Below are 26,736 nucleotides of genomic sequence, written 5' to 3' on the forward strand. Positions count from 1 at the left end.
AGATAATTAGACTTGTTATTCTTCGCTGTACTACAGATGGTGTTTGAGGTCAATTATTTAGCATTCACACAAAAATGTAGCATAAAATACAATATAAACAGAGAGATTTTCCTCTTACATACATTTATATAAACGTCAATGTGCTGTGGAGAAAAATATCCATCCCTTATGTTCATTGGAAGATGAGATTTTAGAACAAAAAAACCTTCTGAATTTGTGTACTCCAGTTTGGGGAAATGCAGTTCTGCAGCATTTGGGAAACTGAGGTAAGCAGCACTGATATTAAATAATTTTAATGAAAATACTTAAATCAGTTGTAAAAAGTATTTATTATATCCTTTTTTTCAAATTCTATCCAACTTCAACAATATTTTACAAATAACAGCTGTCAAATCATAACTTTCCCTATAAAATGCACCCCTATATTAAGACCTCAGTAAAATAGAAAATTCAACCAAAAAATATAAATACAAAGCCAAAATAAAATATACTAAATACAAACACTGGAAATTTAAGTAAGTACCCACTACTTGTAGAAATATACATATTTTAAACATAATTACAATCATAAGTCAGTAGCCTGCTGAATGAACTGAATATATTACTTGCAGTTTGAACTAATATTTTTATTATCTTACTTTCTGTAGCATTGCCAGTGAATGCACACCCAACAATCATATATTCTTGATTCATAATTCTTCATTTTTAGTTGATTATATTCCTTATCAAATTCAATTGAGAGTTATAGCCTTTGTTTTTGACTGTCATAGCTTTTTCCAAAACTGGCTGTAAAACCAATGTCCTATTTTTTTTTTTATATGATTAAAAACAAATGGTGATTTACTGATGATAAAAATAATTAAACGGTGATTAAGAAAAATAAGCAAAAATGGGTAGAACTGTTATTGAAACAATTTGCTCTTTTCATAATCCTTAAGAGTTCCCTTTGCTTAGAGTTCTTCTGAGCACGAAAAAGGCAGCAAATATATGGTCAGGAAGAATATAATGGGAATTGTTCTGCAGGCATTACTGAGTGGTGTTTCATCCTGGGTAAAATTAAAACTCCCAAAGCTCCATCCTTTATTCTATTGTGACACTGGCAAAGCAACATTTACTGGGACCTGATTGGGCTGAGGTGCTGGAGAAATGTTGCTGATTGACTGTTGAGGAACAGAAGCTGCCTCCATTTTGCTGATGTGTATGAAACGCAGACGAAGTTTCAAAGCTGGCCTTAAATTGCAAATAATTTTCTCAACCTTTAATAAAAAGAAAAAAGGTGAAAGAAATCTCCGTATAAATTATGCAGTTTATTAGTATTAGCTTGGTTTTTATCCTGCTTGTCCTTGAAGGCTCAGAGTTTTGGGTATTTATTAGATTTCTAAGGCATCAGGATGACAATAATAGCCAAATATAAAACCCAAGGGCTATATTCTATATTTAAAATGGGGGGCAGAGAAAAAAAGATGAAGAATGTCTAACAAATTATAAAATGCAAACATCCACCCCACTTCTAAAACCGCCATCATGCATTTATTCCCCCAAACATTTATTTCTGATATCAGTTCTCAAACAGCTAGCAGTCTTATCTCATTTTCAATTTAAGTTGGTTTTTAGTCTGAAGCAGTTTAAATGGCAATATGGTGAAGATAATAGCAGTGAGTCTTCAGAAAGTCATTAACACTTATTCTAATTAAAATGGTCTATTGACATTAAAAGGGCAGGATATTAAAAAAAAAAAACTTAAAAGAGAAAATTTCATTAACAAGTGTTAAAAGCTTCACACTTGATTCAAAGCATCTAATATTTCTTTCTGTATAAAATGGAAGAAAAATGTTCAGTTGGTTTCTTCTCATTCACAGGGCAGGCCCGCTGTGGAATTTTCGTTTGTTGACCTCAGATGGGAAAGTGAATCAAACTTCAATTCTACTCCAAAGTGCTATTTCTTGTCAGAACTACTATTCACTTACTTGGTCCTTCACGCTGTCTCCAGTAAACATATACTTCACATGGTATAGAAAATCACAGATGGGATCCATGTAGCTGAGATGCACGTTGCATTGATCCACTTCCAGAAGCATTTCATAAAAAGCTACTCCAATCTATTGCCAGATACAAACATAAAGTGTACTGAAAACACATAATTTTTTTCCCCATATTGGGTCAGTTCAAATTTGATTTATTTTTAAATTCCAACATTCGTATTATAAAGTTAACACTTATATTACAATTGTATTATTTTCTTTTTTTTTTCATTCCTTTTGTTTAAAATTGTTCAGAAATTGACAACAATAAAAATAATAAAACATTTAGTATTTATATCTCAGGTATGGGAGGAAAAGGACAAAATGACAAAAAAGTAATCAATGAAGAAGAAAAACATAATGACTTCTGTATGTTTTTCAGTTGTACTGATGTTATAATTCCATAAAAGATCAAAGTTCTATTTTAAAAAGTTATTATCAAAATGGTTGGATGATTAAAAAAACAAACTACCTGCAGCAAAAACAGCATATGCATTCTTAGTCTTGGAAATAAAATCTCTTTATGGCAATGCATGTCTATAAAAGAGTATTTGGGTGAAAATACTTTATTACGAATATGGTAAAATATAATTAAACAAACATTTTGTGCATTCTCAGCTGGCTAGCAATTGAATGCTGAGGTAAAAAAAATCCACCCAAAAATTCTTCCCTGTTTTCAGAGAGAGCTTGAAATCAACTATGCTTAGCTATCTATGCTGAAGTGCAGTGAATTTTTTTTGACTCCCAAAATATCCTTGAGAATTTGTTTTTAAACTTTTTTGGTTCTGCTTGAAGAAACGAGATAATGAATGCTGAAGTCTAGGGTCCTGTTTTTGTTTTTATTTGCACTGTGCCTTGATGAAAACTGCATTTGTGCTTCCCTGCCAAAATGGAGTTCCTGGGAAAAATGCAATACGAAGTCACTAAATCAGCAATATACCAGAATAAAAAGAAAGGAGACCCCTGAGATATCCTAAATTTACTTAAATAACATGGACTGATATTAATTTCGTAGTGGAAATATACTAAGAAATCACAGTGCTTTATTTCACTAAAGGAGCAGATACAGTTGAAGTCCGCCACAGAAAAATACAGCTCTGCAGAAATAGTGAAAGAATACAAATACTTCTTCACTAAGTCAATTATTCTTGGAAGTTTATATAAAAAAAATCCTGTAAGTTTGTTTCAAACTTCCCTTCGGAAAGGGGAATTTTGTCCATTTCAGAAAATTTTCGACTTATTCTTTTGCAAAATCTAAACAGTGTAGCTATTTTTTTTTAAAAAAAAATTGTGGATGGCAACCTACCTCTAGCATGCATCTGGTCCTCTCTTGCTGGAACCTCTGTAGAAATGGGCCAACAAGATGATAGACATAAAGGAGCTGGAATTCAGTCTTAACTATTGGTATCAGTACTTCAGTGAGAAATCTGTAATATTTTGTAAGATATAATAAATTAAATCTTCAAAAATGAAAGTAACTGAAAATAGTTTTTTGAAAGCTCCCAAATTCTATCAAGACTCAATTATTACCGATAGCCATGGGATAAAAATAATTAAATTTGACCGTTAAGTGTACTTAATAGGAGCTTGATATGAATATGTGATCTATCTATACAGCAGAGGCCTTCAAACTTGGCAACTTTAAGACTTGTGGACTTCAACTCCCAGAATTCCTCAGCCAGCAGGGCTGGCTGAGGAATTCTGGGAGTTGAAGTCCACAAGTCTTAAACTTGCCAAGTTTGAATGCCCCTTGATCTACAGCACATGCAAAATACTGAAGATGATATTCATCCATTGCAAACATCACCCAGTGATACCTACTTTGGAATGAGGGAAAGCTGGCCAATGCTTGAATGGTGCCAGACAGCATGCGCCAATGCTAAGGTGTAGCTACAGCACATCTCAGAGTAAGACTGGTGACAAGCCGTGAAGTCAAACAGTTGGAACGGATACCCAACCCATTCGGTCTCTGAAGTCAAACTAGGACTGTTGATAACACTCACAATCCGTTCATGGAGGACAATCCAGTAGGGCTCCTTGGAAAACAAAACCAGACGCACAACAAAGATTAGAGAGAGAGAGAGAGAGCTAGCATGTGTATAACCTAAAATGGAAGCCTGAATCACAAGATGAGGAAGACATTCATTTCTACATACTATGACCTGCCTAATTGTCAGTCCCTTCTAGCTCAATATGGCAATTTCCTAGTAATGCCATGATTCAAAAACCAAGAGAAAGGGGTGGAATCTATGGGAAGAGCCAGGCGGGCATCCACTACAGATGTATGAAACAGCACAATCTTCAAACCACAGTTCTTGGAATGTTCTAATTTTGAAGACTGAAAACATCCTGCATACTTTGAGTACAATCTAATGCTTCACAATTCTAACAGAGTGAGTGTGCATGTAACCACATGTACCTCATAATATATGATATAAACACAGGCCCTTTCTTTATCCTATCACAGTGATAGCGAACCTTTTAGAGACTGAGTGCCAAAAACTGGCCCTGCCCCCGCTCCACCCCCTGCTCCGCCCCCACCCCGTCCCCCACCCCATCTGCCCGCAGGGCCACTCACCACCTCCAGGGCCCACTGCAGATTGCCCAGGCAGCCCAGCAGCGCCATGGCGGCCACGCCCTCTGCCCGCACCCTGCAGCATCAACTGTGTGGGATGGGGCATGAGGACAGAGTCTTGTCTACGCTGCCATGTCCTTGGCTGCCCTGCTCCGTGTGGGCCACGCTCGGGGGTGACTCTCCTCCAGGGGGGCTGCTGGTGAGGAGGGGGTCGTGGGGGAGGCGAGGCTGGGGCAATGGCATGTGTGCCCACAGAGAGGGCTCTGAGTGCCGCCTCTGGCACGCGTGCCATAGGTTCACCACCACTGTCCTATCAGTACTTTGCATTTGCAAAGTACTACCAAATACAGGTAGTCCTCAACTTAACGACTATAATGGAGCCCAAATTTTATATTGCTAAGTGAGAAATTTGTTAAGTGAGTTTTGCCCCCTTTTACTACTTTTCTCGCCACATTTGCGAAATGAATCGTTGCAGTTCTTAAATTAGTAACAGGGTTATTAAGTGACTCTGGTCTCCCCATTGACTTTGCTTGTCAGAAGGTTGCAAAAGGGGAGCACGTGACCCCGGGACACTTCAAGCATCATAAATGTGAGTCAGTTGTCACGCATCCAAATGTAAATCATGGGGGATGCTGCAACGGTTGTTAAATGTGAATAATGGTCATAAGTCAGTGCCACTGTAACTTTGAACGGTCACTAAGTGAACTGTTGTAAGTCGCAAACGACCTGGAATGTGATCATTATGTATTCGTGATTCAAAAGGGGGGGGGGAGAATTTATTTCTCTCAAAAGACAATCGCATTGCATCGCACGCGTATTGGAAGCATCAAGGTGCTTCCGGGTTGAAACAATTAGCCGATGACATCACCGCTGCCCGGGGGATGCCCTGTTGGGGGCTCCCTAGCAGGAGTTGGAGACAGAGCATAATGGCTCGTGTGGTAAGGATGCTGGGTTGGAGGTTAGCAAGCCCATGTTCAAGACCCGAGCCCTGCCATGGGGGGGGGGGGAAGAGAGCTCCTGTCCTCAAAAGACCATGAGGCCATGCAATCCACCTTTGACAGCTTTTCAAAGTATGTCCTAGGAAAATAAAAGGCTGCATTTCTAGTCTCTAGAACAGGGGTAGGCAACCTAGGCTCTTTTATGACTTGTGGACTTCAACTCCCAGAATTCCTGAGCCAGCATGGCTCAGCTTGGAAACCTCTCCCTTTCCCCTCGGCATGACTGGCTCAGGAATTCTGGGAGTTGAAGTCCACGAGTCATAAAAGAGCCAAGGTTGCCTACCCCTGCTCTAGAAGCTGACTTTAATTCTTCACATTCCAAATGTTGTACAAGCTTTTAATAAAAAGTAAAAAAAACAAAAACAAAAAAGAATTTTTTTAAAAAAAGCCCATGTTCCAATTTCTAACTATTTCTCATATATAGGAATTGGAACTCTTGCACTTAAAACTTAAGCTGCCTTTTTCTTCATTTAATTGGAATTTTAAACCCCAGATAACTTACAGGTAAGGCGGTGATAACCAACCCAATTGCATTCATCCAGGCGGTGATATTTTCTCTGGGCACCAGAGGCTGACTGTTAGGAAAACGAGAGGGAAAAAAATCACTGTTTTGGCACTCTGGATTCTGGCACAGGGACAGTAAAGCTATGCATACAGGTAGTTCTCAACTTACAACCACGACTGAGTCTAAATTTTCTGTTGCTAAGCAAGAGAGTTGTTAAGTGAATTTTGCTCCATTTTATGGCATTTCTTGCCAGAGTTGTTAAGTGAATCCCTGCAGTTGTTAAGGTAGTAACATGGTTGTTAAGTGGATCTGGCTTGCCCATCAATTCCGCTTGTCAGAAGGTGGCAAAAGGTGATCACGTGACCCCAGGTCTGATCACATGACCGTAGGAACACTGCAATGGTCGTTAAGTGTAAAAAACAGTCACTAAACTTTTTTCAGTCACTAAACAAATGGTTGTAAGTTGAGGACTGTCTGTACTGTTCAAAAACAAATCAACGAAATAAACTTCAATAGCCTTTCCTCTTTTGATCATGTTAAACTAATAAAATCTATATTCTAGCTTCATAATACTGGGATTATTTCTATAAAAAAAAATACATACCTTTTCAAAACAACGTTCAGAAGGTCATTGCCCACATCCTTCCCCGGAACAGCCAAAGCCATGAGTTCAACACAGGTCACATGGAGGGCGTGGGCAGCTGGATTAGGAAATTCATTGAACCTCCAATCACAGTTTGGGAATGGACTGGATGATTTACCAGCCATCGGTGATTGCAGTTAAGTTAATAAACTACTGTATTTTATAGGAAAGAAGTATTGAAACATGATGTCATAAACCCAACAGGTGCTCTTCAGCCAGCAAGGTAAAAAGGCTGTGCACACACACACACACACATATATACAATTGGGGAGGACCTTTCAAGCAGCTGCAGGCTTTCTAAAGGATGCTCTAATGCAGACAGGTCAAACTCGCGACGTCATGTGACGTCGCGCGACGTACCAGAGTTTTTCCCCCATTGCCGGCAATGGGGTGAGCGCAGTTTCGTGATGCATCCGGGCCGCGGGGCGGCAGTTTGACACCCCTGCTCTAATGCTTAAAGAAGGCATGTCCATTCACATTTGCAAATCACCTTTCAACTGCTCTGACCAGCTTTAATAATTGTGCACGTACGCTACTTAAGCATACGTATTTCCTACCAAAGAACACAATATGTTATTACATTTTGAATAAACTTCCCCAGGTCCAAAATTTAAAAGTAAACTAGTTAAAAGATTTGATTCTTTGCTCTTTTTGTTGTTTTTAATTTAGCTTACCTATTAAAATAAGGCAATGTGCTCATTGTGCTAGGAAGCCAATTGTTCTTATCTTAACTGGGAGTTATTTCCTAGTAAACGCTGATGAGGCAAAACATTGAAATTGCACATACTGTATATTGTTCTCATTTTGCAGTGATAGTCTGAATGCTATTGGCAGAGAACTATTAATAACTGAATGCTACAGAAATAACAGCACAGCTAGTTTAAAGAGAATAACCAATGTTCTATATACTATTATTTTATATACATTCATTATTTTAGAAAGGATATTATCCACCAGCCTCCCAATTAGTTTGCAGTAATACATATCATCGGGGACCCATGGGTTATCTTCTCGTGGATTCATAGCGCATTTAAGATAAGTATCACTTAAACACCATCCTAATGGCCGGTTGTCCTTTAGGGAACCAATGATGGCATGGACAAGCTTCCGTTTGAGGTTGGTTCGCTCTCGGAGATGTCCCTCATAATAGTGAAGGGTATTGTAGAGGTAGGTCACTGGCCGATCTGCCAAGAAACAAATCCTAAGTAAGCAGCTGTGTTTGCACTTTTTACAATCTGGATTACCATAAAGATATACACACACACACACACACACACACACACACACCAAGAACATGATCTGTGCTTTGTTCAAATTATATAAACTGACATTCTTCACATGCTATTCTTTTTCTTTTCTTTTCAGATTTGCATAATTTAGTACAGTTTGCCAGTTATAGAAGAAGTAAGGATATTGAAATGTCATTCCCAGACCTGGGAATCTCATTCAACAATTGTATGGACTTCATATACATTCCTTTATTATCCTCTTTGTACATGTATAGCCTAGACATGCTCCCGTCATGAGGAAAAGACCAGCTGAAAATTAAATTTATTTTTCATTCACAAACAAAAATGGCAGTGAAAGAAAAAGTTTTGTGGAGTGGTGGCTTACAAGAGTTCTTTCTCGCGATTTGCAGATTATTAGAAGACTGAAGTCACACAAATCAAAACAGCATGCAAAATGTTTGGAGATGGTGCAGGAACTTGATTCTCTGGTAGAATTAAAAACTTCGACGATTGATTCATGTGACACAAAAATCACCCAATCTTAAAATTCTGATAAACAAAATAAATAAACATCTTCAAGGTGAAAAGACTTGTTTAGTTAGACAGCCTATTTGGTAAAATAATTTTCCATTTTAAACACTTCTTAAACAATGCTGAGGAAAATCAATCCAAGGCTCCATATAGTCCCTTTGTAATAACCACTAAGATTATATGTTTGCTTTCTTCCAACCTATGTATGTACTGTTAGAAGTGCACCACATGAAAGCTCTAGCTCTTAGATTTAACAAAACTGACAATTGAATTTTTTTCCCATGTACCTTTCACTCAGTCTTTGATAAAATTCTTGTAACCTAAAAGATAACAAATTCATTTAGCCTTTATATTTTGCGTAATAAATTCTGTCAACTTAATCCAATTTGCATGGATCTAAAATTCAAGCTGTTGGATCACACAATCTGAATATTTTAAACCAATCTGAATATTTTAAACCATGGAGAATTAATTTTTTTTTTTGAAAAAAAATGTTATCAGAAAGAGGGAAGAGAGGGGACAGGTGTGTTCATGCTATTAGGATTAGAATATACTCACAATGCAGTGTCACATTTATCTCCTCAAACATATTACTGAAAGATTTCAAACCTGTTTCCCTGCAACTTCAAGAGATTTGATGCTTGTACAGAGTTCAACAGAAGTCAAGGGCTTCTCTTTTTCTTGACTAGAAAGGATAGCTCTCCCTGAATCCATCTACTAACCCCTGCACTCACATGCCTGAGTATTTTTAATGAGGGCTTACTTCTCAGACCTGCTGCATTGCCACTGCTCAATATATCCTGACCCAATTATTCTTTACAAGCTTGTCTGTCTGCAGTTTCCATTCTTCCTAGAAACAGTTTTCCAGCAGCAAGTCTGACAGTGCAATTACTTCTCTACCACATTTTTAAGACAAACACAGTTGGTATAAGACTCAGACACATCATGAAATAAATAGAAAATTTAATTACAGAGAACATTTATTATCAATCAATCAATATTATTATCAATTCAGTAACATTCAGTAGCAAAACAACTTTCATTAGAACTCACCATGAAATTTGTACAAGCCTCCTAAGTGATCTAGCAGAGTCTCCAAGGATTTGGACACTGGTAAAAGTTCCAGAAATCTGTGAATCACAATGTCAAACACGGGCAGGAAGCGAAGGCAAACGTTCCCAAAGTAAATTGGTAAATACTGTGGTTGGATTTGAACAGGAGGATTGACTTGCTCGGCTAACCCTTCAAAATACAGCTTTTCAGGGTATTTCTGAGGGAAAAAAATAATTATTTGCCTGGGTTTAATAAGCTTTCATTATTGATGTTCTATTTTCTTCCCACATTTGAATAAGATTTCCCTCTAATGCTTTACATCCATATTTTAATGGGAAAATATCTGGCACAAACACCTACATCAGAGTTGTCCAACCTTGGTAACTTTAAGATCTGTGGACTTCAACTCCCAGAATTCCCTAGCCAACCATGAACATTAGCCCTCAACAACAACAACAGCAAAATGTATGTCAATCCTAACTATCACTTCAAATGTGCTCCATCACTAACAAGATGATCTTCTGCCACTCGGAAAAACAGTTGTGTATTTGTTTGTTGTAGAAGCACTGCTATTTAGGGCAATTAAAAGACAAACAAAAAGTACCTTGTGGTAGCTCATGTGTTTTGTATGCCAGTCATTCTGTAGCCAATGCTCAGGAGAGTTCTCCTTCACAAAATCACTCACTCTGTTTCGGAAGTCATTGGGTTTCAGTAGGAGCAATTGAATAATGAAATAGCACACTTGGGCTTCATTGCCTTCATGACTGCGCATTGCCTTAAATAATGATAACAATTTAAAAATGAATCAAAGTTGAACTACAAGGCAGCACTATAAAACACCTAGAGGAATATTTCTAATTTCTCTGGAGTATAGCTCAAGTAAAAAAAAAAAAAGAATTTGAAAATCAGTTAAATATAAAACTTCCCACATTTCTTTTTTTGACCCAAAAACCTGTTCAAGAAAACTAGGGGTTTCTCAAGAATGCACTTTATAGTGGTTGAAAGGAATTCTAAAATTATTTTTTTTAATACCCTTCAAAGAATCAAACAGCCTTCTCTACAGGACATGATAATCCACTGACATGAATACTTGAACTAATTTCAATCCTTCCATAATCATGTATAAAAATATGATACAATTCACCAACACCATTCATTTCTAGTTGAGGAAGTGAGGTGAGGCAACCAAGATTTACAGAAACCTATGTGATTCTGATACCAAAATTTTTAATTGCCTGCTTGTACAGCAACGCTGTATTACTTAGACCAGGGGTAGGCAACCTCGGCTCTTTTATGACTCATGGACTTCAACTCCCAGAATTCCTGAGTCAGCATAGCTGACTCAGGAATTCTGGGAGTTGAAGTCCATGAGTCATAAAAGAGCCAAGGTTGCCTACCCCTGACTTAGACCCAACTGGTTCTTATCAGCTTATCTCTGAATGTCTACTGTTCCAGTAGATCCCCTTTCAATGACATTTTAGCAGTGTTTTTGGGATCCACGAAATTTTGCAAAGTCTTTGAAAGCAATATTGTGATCATAATATCTGACAAAACTCTGAACAGATAATGGCAACTTCTCTCTCAGCATTCCTTACCAAACACAGTATCAACCGATCCAATGTCACAATGTTGTACTTCCACACCATGTCATTAAGAATTTCAATACATTTGTTGAGCTGCTGGCCCCCAGCTGAGGTAGAAAATTCATAGACCAGGAAATCTGCAAATGTCCTGACATGAGCAACCAGGGCTCTGGCTCCAATTCTTTCTAGTACTCTAAAGTAGGAGAGAGAAGTATAATATGACATACAAAATACTTACAGGAATATTTCTAATTTCTAATTTCCCCTCCCCCTCCTTGAAAGGCTGTGTTATCAAGTAACCAGCTTTTAAAGTTCCACTCTTAGAAGGTTCTACAGATTGAAATTTGTACAAATAAACCAGATTTTGATGAAACAATATTGTAAAATGGAGAGTCGGGATTCTTCGATTTCTAAATGGATTTTTTCCCCAAGGCTGTTGACAGAAGCACACTCTGTGTTGCTTTGCAATGAAAGCACCGGTTATAAAAGTCCACTTTGATCATACGACTAGCAATCTGTTTAATGCGTTCAATTACAGGCAGTCCTTGACTTACGACCACAATTGAGCCCAACTCTTCTGTTGTTAAGCAAGACAGTTCTTCAGTTTTGCCTCATTTGCCTCATGGACCTTTCTTGCCACAGTGTTAAGTGAATCACTGCAGTTGCTAAGTTAGTAACACAGTTGTTGAGTGAAATCTAGCTTCTCCATTGACTCTGTTTGTCAGAAGGTCCGCAAAAAATGATCACATGACCCCAAGACATTGCAACGGTCATAAATACATGCCCAATTTTGATCACATGACTATGGGGATGCTGCAACGGTCGTGAGTATGAAAAATTGTAGTAAGTCATTTTTTTTCCAGTGCCATTCTAACTCTGAAAGGTCACTAAACGAATGGCTGTAAGTCAAGGACTACCTGTAATGCATTACAAGAAAAGTGCACCCCAAACTTGCTCAGTATTTTGCTTTAGAAAACAAAACACGTGTTATTTCAAATGAACGGCCACTATGCAGAAAATGTTCTCTATGTCCACAGTGTCCCAAGTATTATTCCATTTTGCTTTATAGTGCCATGATATAAACAATAATCAAATCTTTTAAATCATACCGATAACCAATTTGGTTAATGTGATCGGTTTCTAAGAGCATTTTCCAGAGGAGACACAGGAAGAGAGGAGGGGAGCCTTGCATAGAAAAATGGGTGATGATATCATTTTCAATTGACATGGATTTCCACTTTCGGTATTCCTCTTCCACATTTTTTTTTAGGTTAAACCGGCTCTCTTGAGGCACATTGTTCTGCTTGAAGAATGCCTGAAATAAAACAAGTTAGTAGTCACTAAAACAAAGTTCATTTTTATCGAAAATGTATTACGTTCTGTGAGGCCACTCCAATTTCATAATTCAGTTTTCCTACCAGGCTCCTAAATTATGACCAACTCTCTTCTCTATCTATGGCACAATTTTACCAAATTCCATTTTGGGCAATTTAATTCTAACTTTCATCTTCTTGATAGACAAAGATAAACATAAATTTGACATCCTCTTAGGTAATTGCTAAGAATCAGTGCTGACTTGTGGAATATAATCAATCATTAGTGTATGACTGTGTGTGCATGTGTGTATGTGCTTTAAAACTCTTAATAAGTTAAAAATATTTAAAACTAAGAAGAGCTCTACAACATAAATATACAAAACCCATCATGACATATCTTTTTTTTTAAGTAGTCATCAGAACTGGAACACCTGAAGATGATACTGAAATTGCAATTCAATGCAATTATAAGATTGAATCTTATAACTGTAAGATTATATTATTGTCTCTTATAATTATGAGATTCAACCTTATAGTACTGTAATTTAATTCAAAGTTAATGACAATAGAGTATGTTTATAAATGTGAGTTTTGTAACAAAAGCGTGAGTTTTTGTACAAATTTCTAAAAAGATAAGGTTAATGTAGAAATGGAGGAAAAAACAGACAAACACAACAGATGGAAACAATATTTAGCTTGAAGCAAATTTTACACAAGAATATAATTATCATCTTTCAAGACATACATAGATTATTGAACCCAATGCTTCTCAAACTTTGCAAATTTAAAATATGTGAACTTCAACTCTCAGAATTGGTTGGGCAATCTGAGAGTGGAAGTATACATATCTTAAACTTGCCAAGATTGAGAAAGAAAGATTTAAGCTAAGCTATTACCTGCAGAGGAGCTGGGAAACAACTCAAAGTATGGGTTGCCCAGTTATGGGGAGTAAAGCTCATGATAGTCTGCAGGATATCTTTGCACCAAGTCCCCTGAATGGAATCTGAACCTGTGAAAAAATCTAAAACAGAAAGATAAACATAACCGACTATTCAAAAAATCAAAGCAAACACAACTGGATTAACGAATACTATCATCATCCAGTAATTCTGTTTGCATTCCTTCAGTTGCTCTTAATTACAGTTCTTCACTTCTGCTATGCTTCATTAAATGATTACTCAATCTGTGAACAGCCCAAGTCCTAGTACCATATGGTTGATTCTAATCAGAACTACACTGATTAAGCCAACTATTCCTGAAGTCGCTGCAAGAGGAATGGACTTCATACAATTTCTAAATGGAATATTATCCTACATTAGAATCTACATGTCATATCAAGATAAAACATCTGCATGTTTAATCTGAGAAGTCTTAACAGTAGAGGTAAATCAAGAACAATAACATTTAAGATACTTTAAAAAATTAGCACAGTTCTAACCATTTCTATTTTCTAAGTAGGATCCATGAAAATCTGGAATTGTTACCTGTGACGTGTGTTGCTCTTGCTAGAGTCAAAATGAGTGCTCTGTTCAGTTCCTCCGATTCTGCTGAAAGCACGGTTTTGGGCTCATTAAGGAATCGAGTAAATTGTGGCTGGACCTCAGAACTGCCCAAGGCAGTAATCAGCCGCAGTGCTGTGCTTTCCACACTATAAAAAGAATACACTCTTCAGGATATGTTATGCTAATTACAGAAAATTGAAGTAGAAAACACCTAGTTTCAATGAATTGTATTCTAAAATTGCACAAGCCACATTTCCCACATGGTTAAATTGTAGATTGGTGAAATGCATTGACTCCTGAAGACATTACATCAAAGAAGTAAACAGGAGATGTAATCAATCCAGCACTATTTGGATTTGTAACCTTATTTTTTATTATCGTCTAGCATTGTGAATATATACGTGTATATTTCAAGTAGCTTAGAAATGCTGCAAGTAAGTTTAGTCTTTAACAGGGGCTCTGGAGATAACAGTAAATATTTTAACTTCTAACTAAAATCACAAACCAATTAATTTCAGGTACATTTTGCTTGAAACAACTCAGATTGAATTCATGGATACATTTTTTAAATTATAATCTGCAAGGAGTCAGATGAAATGAAAAGGTGCAATTTATCAAACAATAAAGCAAAATAATCCCATCCCCAAGATAGAGCTGCACTGAAGATGAAATGGAAAGTTGATTCTATCTCATCCCAATAAAGGCCACCCCTTATAATAACCTCCTAAAAACCCAGTGGCTACCTTAAGGAAGGAAATCCAGAATGTATCTGTGCATCTAAATGATTGAATTTATTTCTCAAAACAATTCACTGCTTACTAAATCACAGAAAAAAACAAAATGTTTGCTTGTCTCTTCACTTCCTTCCTTGGAACTTAAGCCTATTATTCAATTAAATCATCAGATGAAATTGGAATTGGTGGTAAAACCAGGAAGCAAAATTGCAACTGAGGTTTAAGTTCTTGATCAGGCAATTGCAACTAAAAATAGTAAAGCTGTGGTTTAATTAAACCACAATTGTATTGTTCACAGGTGACACAGTTATTATTTCAATGTACGTACCACATTGAATCCAGAAGAATGCTTAAAATCACTAATTGCTAAAACTCAAATTGAGGTCTTAAATCTTTTCCTACAATGTAATGCATAGCCTTTTGAAATGATCATTAATATGGCTTGGCATTGTTTAAATGAGTTTATTACGATTTGTTCTGTGGACCATGTTTCAGCTCCCCCCTCCGCCCTTTTTAAGTACTCAATCTTACACAAGGCCCAATAAAATGAAGAAGCATGGGAGGTGGAGGAGAAATGCTCAAGTTTGTTCTGATTTGTAAAGCTGTAGAAGAAATGGCAGAATCTAGGAGTGGAGTTAAAAGGGGAGTCAGCCTAGAATCCCTACATGGTCACAAGAGAACTAAGCTCAACCCCTCTTGAGTGCTGTTCACCATCATTTAACTCTAAGCAAGTGCTGACAGTTACTCAACTGACTTCCAGTTATGTAATACAACTATCTTCCTCACTTTCCCACTGAATCCTTCATGGTTCCTAAATCTGAACGGAAGGGAAGGTAGCTCCATTTCATAGGCAGTGGGCAGCAGGCACACTAACCTCCAAGTCTATATGGACTGCTATCAAACATTCCCCCCCCCCGAAGTTCCCATTTTGTGTAAATTAGCAGGACTGTCATAACTTAAATGCATGGATTTTGTTCCATTTTATTCTCCTATGATTTCCTGACAAGCCTAGTGTCTCTAAAGCAAAAATGATGATTTGCTGAAAATACTATTACCACAAATGAAGCTGGTTTTGATTGGTCTGTGGAAAGGCAGCTAGAGAATGCAGATTACTCAGAAGCTGGACTCTGTAATGAGGCTGTATGTGGTGCATGCGATAGCTGAACATCTCCAACAGGGTATGCAAGATCCCCCAAGCATGAGACTTAAAAACTGTAGGCAGCAGTTGACCTGAGAAGAAAAGAAGTCCTGCCAATTATTTTCTAGTGAAAAATTAAGAGAAATTAATTGGAAGCATAAATCCACCCAGATTCTTACATTTACAAACAATTCTCAACTCAATATTCTTTGCAGTAAAATACTAGTGCTATATAGAAAAATCTGAAAAGCAGGAGGCTCATTTTTACAGGCATATTATTACTATACAAATAAGAATGTCACAGTGTTTATTAAGTCACCACTCCATTACACACAAGCTTAAAAGATCCCATTTAAAGGACAGGTCTTTAGTAAAAGGCCAAAGATTCATACAATGTGAAGAAAAACAAGGGGACTACATCAGGTCATTGTAGAGTAGCTTCAGATATCAATCTAAGCCAAAAAAAAAAAAATTGGTCGGGTTCACAAACTGCACTATGACAAAATGTATTATGCTTAACTGTAATTTAAAGAGTGACTCAATTACAGGGGTGATGAGCGTACCACTGGGAGAATTTAAAAAAAGAGGTTAAAGATACATCATTGTGGAAAAAATCTATGTAGTCACTAGGAATCGAAAATGACTTGATGGCAGAATCAATTTAGCAGGTGAGATGAATATTGTGAATTGTATATAATATTATGGTTAAAGAGGCATGAATTCAGTTTATTGTGATTTATTCCTCAGATCATTCTTCTGAAATTATAGCCTATTATGTATGAATAAGGCCAATCACAAATTAACCTTGGGCCAATCATTCTCACTCTAAATGATCTACCAAGGCTATTTACAGTTTTCAAGGTTTTAAACATTTTATCTGAAATTTCGGAGAGACAGAAATCATAAAAACATTAATAGAATATACAATATAATATAAATATTGTCTCTGGTGGACTTAGATTTTGAAAGGATAAATTTCAGTTTCACTCAAAGATACTTATATCACAAAATAAGTGTATTTTCTTCCATCATTTTTTAGCTAATATGGCCAATGGTCAGATTGTAGAGGCTATAATCAATCAATTTCTAGAAGGTTATAGATTGATTGGCATCAAGTAACGTGAGAACAGGCAGACTTTTCTCCTGAGAGACCAAGTCTCTCATCAGACATAATACCCCATATTCTTTAGATTATTGCATAGCGTTAAGGAATGATTTCTTTGATATTATAATATGCAAAGAAGCAACTAGGGGAAAGAAGTCTTGCAGGATTCCGTTATTGTAACCTTACAATAAATGTTAATGTTAATACTCATCTTCTTTCTGGACTACCTTGAAACGTTGACATCAAATCTTGCAAGTCTGAAAATATATCTCTCCCCTACCCCCTTGCCTTTTCAGTCCAAGAAATTAGGAAGGGCCCTTTCTGAAATGTTTACCATGCCCCCATTCTTTCTGCAGACTAAGCTGTCTCTTATCTGACTCTTTTAAAATATATATATATATTTTATTAATTTTTTTAACATAATCACCATTAATATTTGGTAAACAGCGTGTTGTCCGGGTTTATATTTACAAAGAATCAATAACAATTGGTTTCTATAATTCCATACTCTACATAGTAGCTTTCCTTGATTTTCTCTTCTTCCAATAATATTCCCTTTTATCAACCTTAAATTAGTACATTTCTTAGTATTTTAATAGATAACAATTGAATATGAACATTTTTCTAGCATTTGTACAAGTAACAACCACATCAATATGAAGCTTCTTTTCTAATGAATCATTTTAATCACCTTGTCATAGATCCTGTTTTTAAAGTTCTTATTTAAATCTGTTTTCCCCACAATGTTCAAAAATATTTTTACCCGTTAAGATTTTCTTAAAGAGTTAATTACACTTAAATATTTAAGTCTTTTTTTCTCATACAAGCCATCCCAGCAATTTTACATTTCTCATATCTTAAAACAAAAAAAAAATGAAGAAAAAAAATTAAGAAGACTCTTATCCTCCTTCTGTCTCTCAAGGACATTCTACAGATCATTACAACTGCTGATGATTCTAAGCAATTTGGAATTTAGGTTCTTAAAAATTTGTGGTCCAAAAGAATATTAATTAATGAAGTTTTCTTACTGATAAAACCTTTGATGCCCAAGGATTCTATTTCCATGTAAACCAGCAGACGGCTGTATGTTTCCACAAGAGCTGGAGCTAAGGCCAAGCTAGTCTTTGCATGGGCCAGTTTTATTACCCTGGTGGCGATGCTGTGAATAAGGCTGGAAAAAAGAAGGAGGAGGTATTATTTTCCATAACAAATTCTTAAAATTAGGACTCTTGGATTCAGGAAAAGCAGTTATGTCTGCGTTAACGTAACAGTGAAGCTGTACATCGGTTTCTTAGTATTCCAATGACTGCTCAGTCATGATTGGCAACCCCTCTGAAATTCAGCATGTCACAATACAGAGCAGCCACCAGTTTTGATTGGCACTAACCAGAATTCAAAATCATAGTTACTTGTTGGGTTTCAAACTGTAGTTAAGGCTTGGATGCTTAATCACAAAGAAGCCCATCAGAATCATGAAAAAACTGGCAAGGCCAGGATTAAGGAGGGCCCACACAATCATGCTAACTGCCCAATCCAGTTGAAATCATGGAGATCTTATGGCCTTTATAAGGTATTTCAATTTAATAATTGAATAAAAATAAACACCCAGGGTGGTTTAACATGTCAGGCAAATGCATCCACTGTTGTTACTGATTATATTTTACCTCATTTTGGCATGAACTGTAAGGGAGTCCAAGAGGTTCATTGGCAGTGGTGTGATTGAGCCTGAAGCCATGCAGTTGGTTCCTGGGAGAGGTATTCTCATGTTCCCGTTCCCATAAATGGTTTCCACCAGAACGCCCATGGGTAACGTAAAGCATTCTGAATTAGTGGAATAAGCATTGCACAGCAAGGCAATCTTGTAGTCGTTCATGTGAAGACTTTTATTCCTTAGACTCTGTTGCAAGAACCTGGATACCCAAAGATACTTAAGTGAATGGGAGAAACCTGTTTATGTGCAAAAGATCTAATACACACTAACCATAAAAAATGTATATGTGATAATGGTATATTAGACTCATAGGGACATCAACTTTTTCTGGAGAATAAGACAGACACTACTTGGAGTAAATCAGAGAGAAATTAGTCCAGTACCCACTCAAGTCATCTCTTCTTACCTCATGGCCTAAAGAGCAACTATGTAGAATTAGGCCATGAGGTAAGAAGAGATGACTTGAGTGGTAGTCCAGCACCCACTCAAGTCATCTCTTCTTACCTCATGGCCTAATTCTACATAGTTGCTCTTTAGGCCATGAGGTAAGAAGAGATGACTTGAGTGGGTACTGGACTAATTTCTCTCTGATTTACTCCAAGTAATTTGTTTAGGCAAATAGGGAAACGACTCAAAAAATTTTGAGATGCCAAAATTTAGCAGCACTTTTCCAATGTCTCTACCTTGCCAATAAGCAAAATGGGATTATCAAACTTTTGCTAGGCTGAATACATTTACCATTTTTAATTATAAAAAATGAAAATAAAAATCCTCACAAAACCGAACAAATAGGGCAGAAAAGTTGCCTTTAAAACCCCATAAAATGATATATTTGTAATAATAATCACAGAAAAAAACCCAATTCATCTGCAGTGTTACAAATAAGTTATAATATACCTTATACCTTCCACGGCTTCAAAAGCCCTTTAAAATAAGTCAGATTGCCCATCTTTATTATAAAACACAGAACAGCTACTAGGAAGTTAGATAAGCTTCATTCCTGAGTTTCTTGAAACTGCAATCTCAAGGATGGCTATTTCCTTCCTTCTTTTGTTTAGTAGAAATTGTTCTATTTTTATTGGTCTTTTAGCTCTCAAGACTGTTTTGTCATCCTGAAATTTTACCGCAGTACTGGTTTCAAATGTTATCATGTGATAATGTTGTTGTTTTTTAAAGTCAGGATTTATGTTTCCTGATTTTAAGCATGCATTTCTGATGCTCTGTAGTTACAGGATTTGGTATACCATTTAATGTAAAAGTGAAAATATATACTTCTTTGGTGTGGGTATCATTGTTCATCCTCTTTTCAGAGATTCCAGGATGATTATGATTGAAAAGGACTTTACAAAACATAATTACTCGTGATGGAGCTTGAGAGAATGAGGAATTGGAATCTGTAGTTTAGAATTGTCACTGTGAGCCTTTCTGTTCAGATGTATCCAGATACAGGTCATTGCAAAAGCATGGGTTGACTGCGGTTTGTTGATATCAGGCACAGGAATGCACTAAGGGAAAGAGGAACATGATGTTGAATTATATTCCATTATCATTCAGCAAATAGATATGGTGAATCAAAATTTAGAAACAGAGTAACTACATTTTCAGGGACCTGTTGTATCTGTTGAGGTAACTATCTCTTAAAACCCGTTACCAATTCAATCTGCTAATACTCACCTTCACGTTTTCTCTTTTTTTCAACTTGACCATGCAATCAGAATTGCTTAATTTTGCCAAATGTCAGGTTGGCTACTTTATCTTTGAGAGTCTTCTTCTAATCTAGTTTCTACTCTTTGGAATAAACCACTGAACTATGTTGCTAGCCTTGCTAGGTCATCAGACAAGAAGCACACTCAGAAATATTAACTCTATCTTCTTTGTAAATTCTATTAACTAGTGGGAGATCTTGAAAAGTATTCTATTCCTTCATTCCCTGCACGAGGCAACAATCTAACAGCATTTTCAGATATGAACCTGGCTATCACATCTGAAGTCGTAAATCATTCTCAAAAATAGTCTCATATAATGCCCATTACTTATGACCATCTTTAAAAGTGTTTGTTGTGTCAATATTATATATAATTATATATACACTTTTCAGGGTTGTAAAAATGAAGTATAAGAAGTATAAGATAAAAACCTCAAGGGATGAGATTTTAGACCAACAATACCCGATGTCCAAAAAACATCAGGCTCCTCTTTGCCAAATAATCCCATTTGGGGAAAGGACTGGTTTTATCCCTTGGATATCAGTTAAAACTGAAGCAAAATTAATAATAGTAAAAATATTTTAAATGGCGACTCACTTCCTTCTCAGGGTAGAGGAGGTCAAAGAGCTTCATAACAGGAAGAAAATCGCCTAATGCATTTTTCTGAATGCTTCCCGAGATGAACTGTAGTAACACCCACATCAAATGGTCTCTGCCTTTGATCAGGCCTCGTCCTGCCAACTATAAGACAAAGAAAGTCCATGAATACCAAATACATACACCTAAGTAAACTCTTACAAGTTTCTAAAAATGATACATTTAGACACTTGCAAAGATGCTTTCCTCAACAAGTTATTTGCCAACATTTATGTAACACCAATTGTTCTGATTCTAGGCAGTTCAATATTAAAAACTGGAAAAAAAATTATCATTCCATACTCAGCCAAAAGCATCACATTTTTTTGAAGCCCTAGTTAAAACCCGTCCCACTCCGTCCCACCATCTGGTTGCTCGCAGCCACAATGGGACAGGAGGGCACGCGCCACCACCACGAGGTGAGGCGAGGCAGGTGGTGGAAGGAACTGCCCCATGTGCCCCATCCCAGGACCCCTGCAGCTAGGCCAGTCCCCGCTCGGCAACCTCCCCACGCCCGTTCAATGACTCGACTGCCCGTCCACCTCTTCCCTTTCATTCCCCTCCCAAGTCAGACTGCCGTGCTGCAGATGATGGGCGGGGGAAGCTCAGTCCCCTTACCCGGTCCCTCTGCCATTTGGGAGCTTAGGGGGGAGTGAAAAAAAAATTAACCAGACTTTCCAACTTCTTGCAAAAAAAAAAAAAAAAGATCTCGTGAAGTTGGAAGGTCTAATTGAACTTTTGTTTTAAGTCCCACAAACTTCATTTGTTTCCCTGCATGCGGCGGCGGAGAAACGCAACCGAGCTGGAAAGCAGGTTAGTGAAGGAACGCTTTGCAGAAGAGAGGTTGGTGCGCCAAGCTCTCCAGCTCCATAGTGCCAGAGAAATGCGATGGAGCTGGAAAGCAGTGGCAAGGCAATCCCCCCCCCAAGGGCTCCAGGCCCTGAAACGGGCCCATCTCTTTCCAGCCACTGCCCAGACCTGCCAAAGGATAAGGCTGGCATCTATTGAAATGTGATGGCACTCTGGCTCTGGCAGGGAAGGGTGATCCGGCACTGGCGCTGTTGGCAGTATGCCCACTCACTTCAGCACCCTCCCCAACCCTCTGGGGTTCCATGGGCGCTTTGGCCCTGGGCTGCCGCTTCCCAGCTCACCTCTCAGGCGAGCCGGGCCAGGAAAGCAACCCCCCAGCATCCCCAGGGCAAAAGCCCCCCACTTCGCCCGGAGGAGCGTCAACCTGGCTACCCCTGCCTCGGTGTTCTTCCCACTGCGACCCAGGGCTGCAGGGGTCGGTCTGGCACAGGAAGGGCACGTGCGTCCCCCCGCCTGAATCAAATCAACCTTTATTGTCAAAGTACAAGATGTGTACAATGAACTCTCTCCTACTGATAGTTGGTCCGCCCCCACACTCCGAGGTTGGCCTAATTGCCGCCATGCTTTGAAGCGCTGCATCTCCACCCCATGCGCAGGCTACGCCATGCTGTTTGTACCGCACATTGTCCTGCCCTGCCCCCCCTGCGCTTTCCACCTGCTGTACATGGGAAAAATATGATATCCCCGAAAATAAGATCTATTGGGTCTTTTGGGTAGGTGATGTACCAAACATACACATATATAAGACCTGGTCTTATTTTCGGGGAAACACTGGTAGGTGATGTACCAAACACTTCCCAACCTGCTATGAATACCTGATGTTAATCTTTACTGTTAAAATAATCATTGTTGGATTTTGTCAATGCTTGTATGTAATGTCATAATGCTGAAGATCTCTAGGTACCCACTTACCAAACTAACTGGTGCCAAAACGGAAGAGTCAACGAGATACAATAATATGTGTAAGCGTGAGACAGTTTTTTAAAAACTTGGAAAATAGTCATCCATTTGATCTTGCTACTGAAAACCTACCTTCTGATGCAGAGAGAGGACCATGTGAGGGAAGCTTGCAAACTGAAAAAGTACAAAGAAGATAAGCTGACTGGAGAGATGCTGCCACAGCAACTGGCTGGTTCCACCATCATCAAATTTCTCCTCTGTCTCTGAGCGCTCCATGGCATATACCACCAAATCGACCAACTGGTCCTCCAGCACAGGACATCGCTGTTTGTGCTGCAAGTAGAAATCAGATACAACATTCCAAAAACTAGCATTCATCTTTTTCTCTCTTTACTTTAGTAAATTGAGAAGCATGACATGAGCTTTCAACATAAAAATTTACAAGGTAAGCCAACGCATTAAAACTGTCTGATGTTACAGGTCACTTTACACCATACTCTACTTATTATGCCGATTTACCAAGCTACTTCTCTATGGAATTGATTGAAAGGACTGTTTATGAGAATACAGTTCCATGATGCATTTTGATTAACAAATCTAGGAATATGGAACAATGTTGCAATTGATTTGACTTCCCTATTCCTAATAATTGAAAAACTCAAATAATTTAAGTAAAACAAATTTCCATTTACCATACAGACTATGCTTTTCTGTTCCTTCCTTTTTACCCTATGAGCTTTTTATTTTATGTATAAGTAATTAAGCATGATTTGAAGTTAATTTACAGAACCTGGGAGGGATATCAAACATATGTCCTCCTCCTTATTCAGACTTCATTTGCCACAACTCAGTAATTTAAATAGAATGGATTAGAGGGGGGGAAAAAGACAAGGTGCTTCTACCTACATATTAGTATGCATGTAGTTTGATGTTACCCATGGACAAATTGATAGCATTCATGGATCCTGCTAAGCCAGACACAGGAGATAAGCGAAAGAGGAGGAATAAGCCTTAGTAATCTCCAAGATGCACTTTGCACTCCTTCATTAATGCTATACATAATCTGGAAGCCTCTTTTTTTTTATTTAACTGGAGCCTGTCATGTTGCCCAAATAACTGTGGTTCGCATAATTAGTTTCAAGCCATCCAAAAGTGATTTGAGAAATTGGTTTGCTGAAAGTAGCCAACGCTCCAGTTTAAAGCAGTGCTAGGTCTGGGCCATATGGCAAACCAGTGGAGAAGTTCTAAATCTTTCCTGTATAGAGGACATAAAAAGGAGAGACTGAGCCTCAGGCTTCTTGCTGCTTATTTCCTCTTCATAAAACTCCATATGGCTTGGCATGTCAATGTAATCACTCTACTCATTCAATTCTGCTTTGTAACACTTCATGTTATTCCCAAACAGCCTTACTAGGATTGAGAAGGAAATTGAGCATTATGTAAGAAGCGTTCCACTGAAATAGCCAGTGGTGGACTAAAAGCCTGTTGCAGCCTTGCCTTGCATTGTACTGTTTAGATTTATCTGGACATTTGAGTCTTGGCTTGATTCTCTATAGTCTACACCTAACACTTGGGTTTAGATTATTCCTGATATAATTTATAGTTTTATAATTTATAGTTCTCATGTCTAAATGGCACATGACAAATTAAACTTTGTACTTGGACAGTCCGGATGGGAACTTTATAAAATACAGCTAAGACTGTAATTTTTAGAAGTAAGTAATTGGGAGGATTCACGGATTCTCTGATACTGCCATAAAACTAACGTGAGCCATTTCTGAGTTTTTTCTTTTTTTTTTTAAACTCAAAGAATATTGGTTTTGCATTATGGACCTGTAACATAACACAGCTTTAGCAGGAAGGAAAATATATTATCTTAAAGAGACCATACAGAAAAGATATGGAGCTGTTTGGAATCTAATCATGAAAATGCTGCGTCCCTTTCTAGAGGCAAAAAAAAAAAAAAAGCAATTTGGGGGTTGTTTTCCTTTTTGGAAAAAAAATTTGCCACAGGATCCAAATATGATTTAACTCAAAACATTTTAGCACTCCTCCTAATGAATTTTCCTTTGACTAACCGATAGCCTGCGATACTTCTCTGAATTAAAAAAAAAAGAACTACCTTGAAAAGAGATATTTAGCCTAAATCAGAGGGGGTAGCTTTTTGCCATGAAAAAGGGATTATGCTTTCCAATTAAACAATAGAATGCAAGAATGGCAAAAAATTTGGACAAAATCGAAGAACAGCACTCTCTCTTCCACATGCTCTTTGCCAGCTCAAAACTGCCCCAAGCTACAATTCTAGCTGAGCTTTCTTGAAACATGCTTAAAAACAGAAGAACTCTAATCAAAAAGAAAGCATTAGTTGCTTCTGACTCTTTTTTTAAAATCACAATGCCATCATCACAACTCAACCACATTACAATTTTACAATGGGCAATATCAACACCAGTTGAGAATACTTTTTTTTCCCAAATGCAGCTAATTATGAAGCAGAGCAGAATGCAACAGACACTACTACAAACTATTTAATGATTCGGCATGCAAAACTACTGTGTTCAGGGCTTGAAATTCACTATAATTTGATATGGAGAAATACAACGTTGTTGTGGTAATTATCAAGCCAGGATATATCGTTAAAATAAAATTCATGATTTTTTTTTTTTTTTTAGTTTGGAAAAAATATAAAAGCCAGTTCTTGGCTTCCACCATACTATAACTTGACCAGGAAATGGAACCCACAAAGCAGCAGATATATCAGTTGTTCTCAGTAGTTCTATGGGGAAAAGAGGTTTAACTAACAAACAAACAAAAAAAAAACTGTTGGGGTCTTAGCATTTGCTGAATTTCGTTCTTGTAAATTATGTATTACTCTCAGTGCTTTGAGAGTAAGGGAACAGAAAAGATCAAAGCCAAAGTGTTAAGAGCACAAAATCTGACTCTCACCCCCTGACAGAAAGAACAGGCACGATCACTGAGATACTTCTCAATTTAATGTTTTCAATTTCGACCTCATGTTTTCTTCAAAAAATCAGTAGTGCTTGTCAGCGTATTTCCTTCTGTGCTGTAGGTGCCAAACTATGAAGTCAACCAGTTTGATTTCCAGGACATATCCATGCTATTTTCTTGGTAATCGTATGGAAGTGGCCTGCCCTTGCCTTCTTCTGGAAGAGTGTTAAGTTCCAAGTCCACCATACAGCCCTGGTATTTCCCAGTACTCTCACCTCCTAGTATTATACCAGGCCCAACTTTTAGTTTCCAAATCCAGATAAGCTATGTGTTGCTACATTCTGAAGTGTTTAGACCAGGGGTAGGCAACCTTGGCTCTTTTATGACTCGTGGACTTCAACTCCCAGAATTCCTGAGCCAGCATGGCTCAGCTTGGAAACCTCTCCCTTTCCCCTTGGCATGGCTAGTGCAGGAATTCTGGGAGTTGAAGTCCACGAGTCATAAAAGAGCCAAGGTTGCCTACCTCTGGTTTAGACTGTCTGTTGTGTAATGATGGGTGGGTTCTTCTATAAATTAATTCATAAACAAGTGTGCCAATCCATTCAGAAGTTATGAAGGTTTACATATGAACCTACTGGAGCTTCTGCGGTCAGAGGATTAACGTGGCTTTCTTGTGCAGAAACCAGCCACTACAATCAAATAATTCAGTTCTTTTAAGAGAAACTTCCTTTTCTTAGGTAGCAAATGAAAATGATACCTCGCTGTCTGACTTCAATTCTTTCAATTTCAAGCATTTTTAAGTATAAATATAGAGTTCCTAAAAATGTAACTATTTTAAACTACGTGACAATTAAGCTATTTGTAAACATTAGAATTCAAGAGACCTATTCTCATGTACAAGGTACAGAATATGGACTCTCATTCCTGTAGCTTGAACCTCTTTCTTTTGAAAGTCGCATAAAACCAAGAATAAATGATTTTTTTTCATTATTCTTTCACATTTTGCGTAAAAACTGGTTCAGTGGGCAACA

The 26,736-nt window shown here is 37.6% G+C and overlaps 1 protein-coding gene across 1 annotated transcript in view; it reads right to left on the bottom strand.

Moving 5' to 3' along the window:
• Positions 1-335: 335 nt before the first annotated feature.
• The window catches only part of MED23 (mediator complex subunit 23), a 53,517-nt gene continuing 27,116 nt past the window's right edge, over positions 336-26,736 (bottom strand). Inside the window, exons 12-30 of the mRNA XM_015819802.1 lie at positions 22,889-23,089; positions 20,948-21,091; positions 20,004-20,149; positions 18,598-18,843; positions 17,962-18,104; positions 15,746-15,920; positions 13,939-14,102; positions 13,351-13,475; positions 12,248-12,453; positions 11,151-11,331; positions 10,160-10,330; positions 9,556-9,772; positions 7,690-7,926; positions 6,704-6,869; positions 6,097-6,169; positions 3,843-4,057; positions 3,328-3,448; positions 1,968-2,099; positions 336-1,256 (exon numbers count right to left, since the gene is read on the bottom strand). Of these exons, the coding sequence (XP_015675288.1) occupies positions 1,086-1,256; positions 1,968-2,099; positions 3,328-3,448; positions 3,843-4,057; positions 6,097-6,169; positions 6,704-6,869; positions 7,690-7,926; positions 9,556-9,772; positions 10,160-10,330; positions 11,151-11,331; positions 12,248-12,453; positions 13,351-13,475; positions 13,939-14,102; positions 15,746-15,920; positions 17,962-18,104; positions 18,598-18,843; positions 20,004-20,149; positions 20,948-21,091; positions 22,889-23,089 (3,234 nt within the window). The 3' untranslated portion in view covers positions 336-1,085. The remainder of the gene's footprint in view (positions 1,257-1,967; positions 2,100-3,327; positions 3,449-3,842; positions 4,058-6,096; positions 6,170-6,703; positions 6,870-7,689; positions 7,927-9,555; positions 9,773-10,159; positions 10,331-11,150; positions 11,332-12,247; positions 12,454-13,350; positions 13,476-13,938; positions 14,103-15,745; positions 15,921-17,961; positions 18,105-18,597; positions 18,844-20,003; positions 20,150-20,947; positions 21,092-22,888; positions 23,090-26,736) is intronic.

Source organism: Protobothrops mucrosquamatus, unplaced genomic scaffold, assembly GCF_001527695.2.
Source record: "Protobothrops mucrosquamatus isolate PMUCROS unplaced genomic scaffold, P.Mucros_1.0 scaffold991, whole genome shotgun sequence".
Classification (NCBI taxonomy): Eukaryota; Metazoa; Chordata; class Lepidosauria; order Squamata; family Viperidae; genus Protobothrops; species Protobothrops mucrosquamatus.